This window comes from Phoenix dactylifera, unplaced genomic scaffold (genome assembly GCF_009389715.1).
Source record: "Phoenix dactylifera cultivar Barhee BC4 unplaced genomic scaffold, palm_55x_up_171113_PBpolish2nd_filt_p 001546F, whole genome shotgun sequence".
NCBI lineage: Eukaryota > Viridiplantae > Streptophyta > Magnoliopsida > Arecales > Arecaceae > Phoenix > Phoenix dactylifera.
Genome location: NW_024068854.1, coordinates 26829 through 35987, shown reverse-complemented (window position 1 = coordinate 35987; position 9159 = coordinate 26829). Strand labels below are relative to the sequence as shown.

At 37.5% G+C, this 9159-nt stretch overlaps 1 protein-coding gene across 9 annotated transcripts; it reads left to right on the top strand.

The window, feature by feature from the left end:
- The first annotated feature begins 286 nt into the window (after positions 1–286).
- LOC103695472 lies at positions 287–8789 on the top strand. Of its 9 annotated transcripts, none has more exons than XR_602228.3 (6): positions 287–467; positions 1157–1678; positions 2019–2303; positions 5135–5181; positions 7712–8032; positions 8119–8789. XR_602228.3 is itself a non-coding variant. In XM_008776811.3 (3 exons), the coding sequence occupies exons 2-3, from the start codon at positions 1274–1276 to the stop codon at positions 2844–2846; spliced, it is 1233 nt and encodes a 410-aa protein (XP_008775033.2). In that variant the 5' UTR covers positions 287–467; positions 1157–1273; the 3' UTR covers positions 2847–3028. The 9 variants fall into 9 exon arrangements, 1 of the variants encoding a protein (XP_008775033.2); XR_602233.3 differs by having other exon boundaries at positions 3700–5181; XR_602231.3 differs by having other exon boundaries at positions 3700–7340.
- Positions 8790–9159: the final 370 nt, after the last annotated feature.

The window sequence follows — 9159 nt, the reverse complement described above, 5'->3', positions numbered from 1 at the left end:
TAAATTATATTAGAATAGATTTGAAAATAAATTGAGATAAATATTATCCAACCACTTTTGCCTTTATCCAACCAGCTTAGATGAAGTGCCCGGAATAACTCATCTCGGCATTTTCAATATTTCCCATCGTATCGTAAACCCTGTATACGAAAAAAAAATGCAATCGTATAAATCGGACGGCTGAGATTGGCGGACGGTCTCCTAGTTGGTACGGGAACTCGCGGACTTGACCGAGACGCGGATTATCGGATTTGATGGGTTCCTCAATTCCGTTTCATGAGTTCCGTAGCTCCTTTGAAATCCCCAGCTAAAATTTACTACGAGGAGGAAACAGGAGGGAGAGCCGGAGAGGAGGGGGTGAGAGAGAGAGGGAGAGGAGGGGGTGAGGGAAAAGAATTCTTTCCTTCCCCGTTCTTCCATCCGATCGATTTTTTTGAGTTTCTTCGTCACGGTCGTCGTCGAGAGAGGTCGGTGGAGTTCTTCTAAATCTCAATCGAAATTTAGCGTTCCAAATCGATAATAATTTCTAAGATTTTGATTCGACGTTGAATCGAGCGGATGGAAATCGAGATTTCGTCTCCTATTTTCTATTGCGATGCTTCGAGGATCCGCGATTTTTTTTTTACATGTTTTCAATTTTTACTTGTAATTTTATGTATTATTCATATTTTTTCATTCTTTTTTTTTATATGATTATCTTCTAAGTATCGGCGAGTTATAAGATTTTGTGAGAATCTATCTTGGCTAGGGTTTGGACTATTTCGAGGGTCTTGAAGAGTATTAGTGCACATAACTCTTGCGTTCATCTACTGAAATAAATATTTTATGCTGTTAAACTTTGATGATCGATGATGCATTCGATCGTGGGATGACGATTTAACCGATTATTGGTCTGGAGGATTTGTCTGTGTGCGATTAGTGTTTTGATTTTTGTGTTTCCCTCGGTAAGCCTAATATTTTTCCGTGTGCTAATTTGTTTATGCTGAAAGATTTGTGGCTTCTTTCATTGCAGTCTGCTTTAGTTGATGCGTCCGTCTGTATTTTTCTTATTAAGGTTCTGCAGTAGTTGTCAATGCAATTTGACATCATGTTTATAATTCTCTTTCTTCCGTGCATCTCGATAATCCTCAGTTGATGTCTTTTGATCTAATTATAGGGTCATGATCTTGGTTCAGAGTTAGCAAGGAATTCAAAGGTTTTGAATTTTATCACTTCGAATCTCATTTGCGAATTGCCCCCACGAGGATTTAGAAATCTGGGTTTTGACATCATTATGCTCATGAGGTTCAAGAAAGGGAGTAAGGTGGAGGTATTGAAAAAGAGGGAGGTGGCCTCAGGCTCCTGGTGGTGTGCCGAGATCATCTCGGGGAATGGGCATACCTACAGTGTCAGGTACGATCGATATTTGCCGGATATGGATGGGGCTGTCGAAAAAGTATCAAGAAAGGTTATCAGGCCATGTCCTCCTCCTGTTAAGGCGCCGAGGAGCTGGGTTGCTGGTGACATTGTTGAGGTATTTGACAATAACTCGTGGAAGCTTGCAGAAGTGTCAAAGGTTGTTGCTAGGAATTTCTATTTTGTCAGACACCTTGGATCCTTCAGGGAATTCAGAGTCTATATATCAGATCTCAGGGTACGACTATCTTGGCAAGACAACAAATGGGTTGTGATTCAGAAGGTAGCATCATAAAATCCTGTTATTAATATTAGATTTTTTTTTCAAGGGATGAACAGTCATTTTTCAATGATGCTTTAAGAGCATGCTGTTTTTTTTCTCCCCTTTAAAACATCATTAGCTTTACCTTTTTACTAAGTAGGTGCATTTGACTTTCTATGCTTTGTTTTCTTGCCCTTAAAAATGGTTTTGCTTTAATTGTTTCTGATTTCACTTTAGAGTCATCTTGAAAACATTTGTAATTGACTTATTTAATTGATGTTTAAGCTAGCTATCAAGCTTTTTTTTTTTTCTGCCTTTCTTATTCCTTTCTATTATCTAATGGTTCATCACTTGCTTGCAGGACTCTGGAAGATGTAATGATGGGCTTACAAACAGCCAGACAAAAACTGTAAAGTTCAGTCCCCAGTTACCCCAGTCATGCATAGAGTTGGAGAAATACAGGGTAGATGAGCAAATTCATGTCAAAAATAATAATGGATATGCAGAGCCTACTTCAAGAAGCATGAAGAAAAGATCACTCCCGGTTGATACATGCACTGGAACCCGCAGAAAGATGAGAGCAGTCCAGAAAGAAGGAAGGCATCAGCAAATTATTGCAAGGCATTCATCCCAATTACTAGAAAAGGTAGATGCTGTTGCTTCACCATGTAACGTGCTTGGTGAAAAATACATGCATGCTTCCTTAAACCACAGAATTTATGAAATAGGCTCGGACAAGCAAAAACGACTAGCCAATGTTGGCTATCATTTCATAGGAAGTGCAGGGCCTAATGATGCTGAGAGTGTTTCATCCTCTGTTGGTAGTTGTAGTCCTAACAAAAGTCCATATAGGTCTCTCCACTATCCTATTGCAAGCCCACCCCAAGGTTTGGATAATCATTTTGATGATGCTGATTCTTCTTGTGCATTAGGAAGAGATTGTTCTCTTCATGCAAAAAAGGCACTGGAGGAAGAAATTCATCATTTAGAGTTACATGCTTACCGTTCCACCATGTTGGCATTATATGCATCTGGGCCCTTAAGTTGGGAAAGGGAAGCATTGATGACTGACCTCCGCCTTATGCTCCACATATCAAATGACGAACATCTATTAGAGCTAAGGCATCTTGCATCTACCAACACAGATATTCGTCATAGTTCTCAGAACATTATTCTTAGATCATTGTAGGGTTCCTTGTGCTTTAGTTTCTACTACTGCTGCTTTAATTTCTCCATATCACTGTAAAGCAGACATTCATTTGTAGCTACATGGGTATTCAGGTTTTGAGGATGCAACAGTAAATTACTATGGCGAGTTTTTTTGTATGCTACTACTTTTCATAAAGCAATGGAATATCTTAGCATTGAAGATCTCCTGGCCCAATCTGTGTTAGTTTATATAGTTGTTATACTTGTTATATTATCCATACTTATTGTATAGTGGAATGTTGAACAATTTCTAAAGTGATGATCTTCAGCAAATTGTTAGCAACTTATCTAAAGATTATGCTTTTCTTTTTACGTGGATTTTGTTGATGCTATTTAAGTTTATTGCCTAAAGGGGGCATTTGCTTACCTGCTTGCTCTCATCGAGCTTTGTCAAGATGGACAATCAACCAATCATGCACACTTATATAACAGTTGAGTGGTGAATAATTTGTATTCTTAGTCTAGAGGCTGAGGTTTTTCCAATTCAGTTGTGGTTTCTCATACAAGAATTTGGCAGCTTGAAAGAAATGCTTGTTGCCAAGGGCATTTTGAACCCTCATTATGTGAGTACGTGCATAACATTAAATGGTTCATGTTTGGAGTTAAAATCCTAAGGGTTCATGCTCAGGGATTGCAATTATAATTTGTTTTCTTTGTTTACCGCCTCAGTTTTATCAAGTTCACTGCTTTAATTTGAAATTTCTTTAGAACAGGCCTCTTGTCGTGATCCAACGTGCTTCTGTGCTTAGCATTTTGATATTAGTCATAGAATTTGATACTGTAAAAGTATTCCATATTGAGGACATATTTGACATTCCCCATGCACTTTTCAGGGCCAAAGTTGGATGCTTGTATAGCTTGCCACAGGGCCAAGATTGTGATGGGGTTTGTCACCTATTTTACAGTTTGGATGTTATGGCAACAATTTCAGCTGATTTTGACACGTTAAGTCAGCATATGATGTAAAGTTGGTATCTTCTATATCTTTTGTCACTTCCATTTCAGGCTAGCTGCGTGCCTGGGATATATGATCTACAGAGGAAAGTTAAACCAAGATCCATAAATGAACCCCATGATATATAGATCGTCAGTATTTTTATTTGCAAAACCTTCTTCCAAGTTCCAAGCTACCTTATATCTTTAAATTTCATAACTTGCTTGCATTGTGTGCATGTTACAAGCTTCTATAAACTAAGGCAATGGCCAACTGGCTTGTTAGGCTTAAATTTGATCATGGATTGCAGACAATCCTAACAATTGTGGTCTTAAATCCAGACAATCCTAAGATAAGTTTAGAAGCAATGGTTGCAGGTGCTGAACCCATCGAAACATAACTCCGCGAATGAGAGCATATGTATAGAATTGCATCCAAATTTATATGATATCACAAGAAGCATTTTGTTTTACTTATTTCTTGAATTATTGAATATTGGCACAAAGTCTTAGTTTAATCAGAAGAGACGACTAGACGCAATGAAAATCATTCCATTCTTATGTTTGGAAGGTTCAGCATTAAAACACAGACACAATATTGCCTGCCCCTTCAGTGCTTCAGAACCAAGATTCTATCTCCACTCCCCTTTTCCCTTTTTTTGCTCCACTGGTGGTTTGGAATTTTTCTTGTTGGATGGGGTTGTGGGTTGCTACCATGTACCAATCAGTTGGGATTATGTGGAATTGTGGATATTCAAATTTTATTCCGATCACCATCAGTAGACTTTTTGTATGATATAACTTTCAGAAAGCAACAAAATCTCCTAGGCCAAAGGGGACTATCGTACACGCTTTGACAAGATGGACAATTGAATGCAGGCGTTTATCTTTCAGTTCTCTTGCGATTGGGTTGTGAGAGGGCACACATGCGTGCATATACCAGTGCTTGTCTGTCTGAGTATGTTCTCTAGAGAAAGGGTTGCAGCTCATTGTGATGTATAATATGTTCTTTTTCGGATAGAACTTAGCAGGTTTAAAGATGTATGTGGTTAACGAGGGCATCTTGAACTGTCATGTTCGAACATTTGCTTATTGTTCTATGTTTCATGCTGAGGCTTACATTTTCAATTTGTTTTCCCTCTTTTCTTTTGCTAAGTTTTATTGGTCAATTGATTCAGAATCTCTTATGTATAAGCAGCTTCTCTGTGCTCAGCTATTATCAATTGTTCTGATCTATTGATTAATTTTGGAGCGCTTTGATGTCATCTGTAGAATCTGACACTGTTAAGTACTCAATATTGAGGATATATTTAATATTATTCATGCATTTTTCAGGATCAAAGTTGGTTGCTTGTAAAGCTTGCCACAGGGACAGGTTGATGGTAGTGTTTTTCGTCTATTATACACTTCATACATTCTTGCAGCATTTTCATCATATTTTGACAAAAATTAGACAGCATAAGGTGATAAGTGGAGTGTCTTCCATTTCTCTTGTCGCTTCTCTTTCAGACTAGCTGTGGACCTTTGATGTATGAATTACTCCATGAAAATTGATTGCACTGTGCAAAATATAGGTGGTCAAATCCCTTGTTATGAAGATTGTGATTAAAAAAAAAAAAATTCAAGACATGCTCAGTAGATTTATGCTCACTTTCATAACTTGCTGATTCTGGTTTTTTTGTGTCCATGCCACAAGCACCTATGAACTAAGGCAATTGTTAACTCAAGCATGTTGGTTTTTTGGAATAAATCTGTTCCATTTTTGTGGATGACTTACTCAAATAATATAACATAAACTTAAAAAATTGCACAGATTTACATCTAGAAGAATTCAACAAGAGCTTTCGAAGCAAAGTATGCATGTTTGGAATACTTTACAGGAGAACTCAGAAAATGAGAATTTATAAATGGAAATAGCATGAAAAAATGCATCTGATATTCAAGAAGCATTTCATTTTATATATTACTTGGATTATTTAAACATGTAGTATTTCAAAACTAGAACATCACAAACAATAAAAACCATTTCAAAATTTGTTTGCATACTTTAATACGGGCACAATTCAATCCGCATACATTGGTTCAGGAAGTTGCACTGACTATATTTTTCTTTGCCATTACTGTTCTTTTGTTATACTGTATGTTTAACTTATTTTATTTCAAGGAATTAGGTATGCAGGAATTCTATGAGCAAAATATCTGAAGGAGATGTTCTATTGTAGGAACAATAATAATTAAGGTGTTGTTATAATAGAGTACAGTATTTGGAGGTAGCAACTCAACACACCCAATTCCCAGATATGTTAATTTCGAAGTTATGAAATTAGTCTTCAGTTTGAAAAAATTGAAATGGAAATATGCATGTAGTAGTATATAGTTAATTTTGTTTAAGAGGAAAGGTTGCTTGGAATTAACTGGATGGATTATATTATTAGTGAGTCATTTTGGTGTTGGTTAGAAGCCTTGGAAGGTTTGTGCCTTTGTGCCTTAGTTTTCTCATACATTTTTGTGCTTTTGTAACTCCTTTATTCTTTTGTTAACCCTTACTTTTTTCAGTGTTTTTCTGCTTTGAAGAAATCTGTTAGAAAGAAATTCTGCATTTTACTACATAATCTGAAATTTTGTTAGACAACTTATGGTCGCTGCCCATCATGCACTCTTTTGATGTGCTTGATAGTTAAGTCTTTTTTCCATGTTATGTATGGTGAGTTGGAGAATTTTCTGTTGTATTTCCAGGTCTGGTGAATGTGCATACATGACTAGCATTCTCACTCCTTCCTCTTGCACCCCTTTTATACATGCAAGATGAATACAGCAGCTTATAAACATCTTAATGAAATATTTGAGCCTTTAGATTCATGTAGCAACTTGAATAAAACCGAATTAGCATGATGCTGCTGACCAGTTAGATTAAACATCTGAATGCACTACATTTGAAAATCTCTACTATGCAAGTTAAACATTGAACAACATGATACGGGGTGAAACAGAACATAGCACTGAAATGCTCTACTGATCAAGAGGTGAAGCAAAAAAGTAAAAGCAACCATTCATCAGCTTCAAGATTTTAACTTGGATCTTGACATTGGGAGTGAATGATAGAATTTCATTCAGCAAAAGAAAATATACAAAATAATACTTTTGAATTATTGATGGATTTTGTATAGTTTTGCATTTAATTGAGTTAATCCAACTTGTATTTGCTTATACTGAAGAGTAGAAACTTTTGATAAACAGTTGGTTGAATACCTACCACATTAATTCTTGTTCTACAAATATCCGAACATGCCAATTTGCTATGTATGCCACTGCATAACCATGATATGCTTATACAGGTTTATATGCAACAATTGAAAATACACAAGCTCTGTATATTGTGCCCAAGGAACTTTATGACATGGTATGGATGATATAGTGGTTATAATTGTTGCCACTGAACTTTACTGGACCTATTCTGGTTTTCTCAGGTGTAGTATCTATGATGCTGAACTTGTTCAGGTGGATGGATCAGCATGCTGTGAAAGATATAGTTTTTAATCTGGTAGATGAAGTTCAATATTTTATGGTTACATAAAGATAATGTTTCATCGTTTGAATCTTTTCATGAAAGTACATGTCTGCAGAGTTTCTTGCTAATCTTGAGGCATGGCATCTTACTCCATCGAGATGCCATGCCTACGAAAAAGTCGAAGCAAGAGACTTAGAGAGCTTTAAATATAAGCAAAATTTTCAGCATACCAGGATCGAGCAAAATATTTTTATTGAGTACAATTGTGACCATCCTGTCATTTCATGCAAAAATCAGATGGCTGTTGTTATGGTTATGATTTTTTTTTTTTGGGTGTAAAAATCTTCAAGCTTGGTACCCTTTTTCAGCGGGAGTTTTTCTCATCTAATTGCTGTCTTCAACAGTTTGAAATGAAGCTTTTAGGATAACAAACCTGCTGTTCCAGCCTCTTGAAGCTTGACAGGCTAGCTCTCCCTCCCTCCCTCTGTGTTTGTGTTTGGGGGGGGGATGTGTTTCTGTGCAGTCTGTTTGCGTGGCACATGCATGTTTTGGATATCAGAGAAACTTTTAGAAGGGGTCCTCTGGGGGTGGTCTTCTGCCTCTGGCTGAGCATGCTTTACCTTTTGATGAATTAGCTGGAGAGTTTGGATCTTTGATTTGTTGGTCTCCTGGAAGACAGCCTCGTCCGAAAGTGCAGTTTTAACACTTTCAGCCGCTGCTATCAGGTATGATGATAGGATCTATGATGAACAATGAATTTGCATAGAAAGAGTTGAAACATTTATTTCTATTCGGTATTGGTGCATTGCAGGGTATGGATACTGAAGTTGTGAGCTCATGCAATATGGAACGGAAGGTTTGGAACTATGAGGATTGGCTAATTAGATTGCCAACTATCCTTCATTATTGGCACGATTACTTCATGGTTGAGTGGGTTGATGCAAGATGCACAGATTGTTGTTTTTCTTTAAGCAATTCAGATTGATCCACGAGCATTTGTTTTACAGAATAACTAAAGAAACACTCCTCTGAAGCTTGGACTTGGATACTGAGGGTTGTGCAGCAGCTGAAACATGGGTTTTGCAAAATCAAGGAAAATGGACTTGGAGTCCAGGCCTCCACGCTACATCGGCACCTCTGCTGGCCCTCAGCCGATGCAGTGCGCAGGGCCTGTTGTACACACTAGTCATGCGCGGGGCACATGGCGGGTACACCGTGCACAGGCATAAGAGAATCCAAGCTTTTTATTTTTTCGGATTCTGTTGTGCAAAATTGGGGTTAGCAGTATCAGTCGAGTCTTTTTGTTGTGTGGTGTGTATCTTAAGCCAGAAGCTTGCCTTAATCCTTTTCCTGTGAAAATGCTTGTTATATTTTTGTTAGAATTCATTGATTGATTGATTGTGCTAAATTTAGTTGGTCTTACCAAACTTCACTTTGATTGATTTATGATTGATCGTGTGAAAGTTAGTCGGCCTTATAAAACTTCATCAACCTCTTATGAGGGTAGAATTATAATTTTCTTCTCTCTTTTTTCTTTTTTTCTTTTCAAAATGGTATCAGAACTTTTTGAACACCTGCTTTTAGGTGCTTTTGTTCCTTTGGAGATGGAGTTAAGCTCCTCGGGAACCCACTGTTGGTGCTCGTGTTTCTTTGGGAATAAGGGAGTTAAAGCTCCTCGAGCATCCGCTTTCGGTGCTCATTTTCCTCCGAAGATAAGGGAGTTGATCTCTCTAAGCATCCGCTTCCGGTGCTCTTGTTCCTTCATGAAGGCGGCATCGTACTGTCAGAAGTTTGGCGAAGGTAAATTTAGCAGGCATAATTTCTTCCTCGATCACGTAAGAGCAGCGTGCCA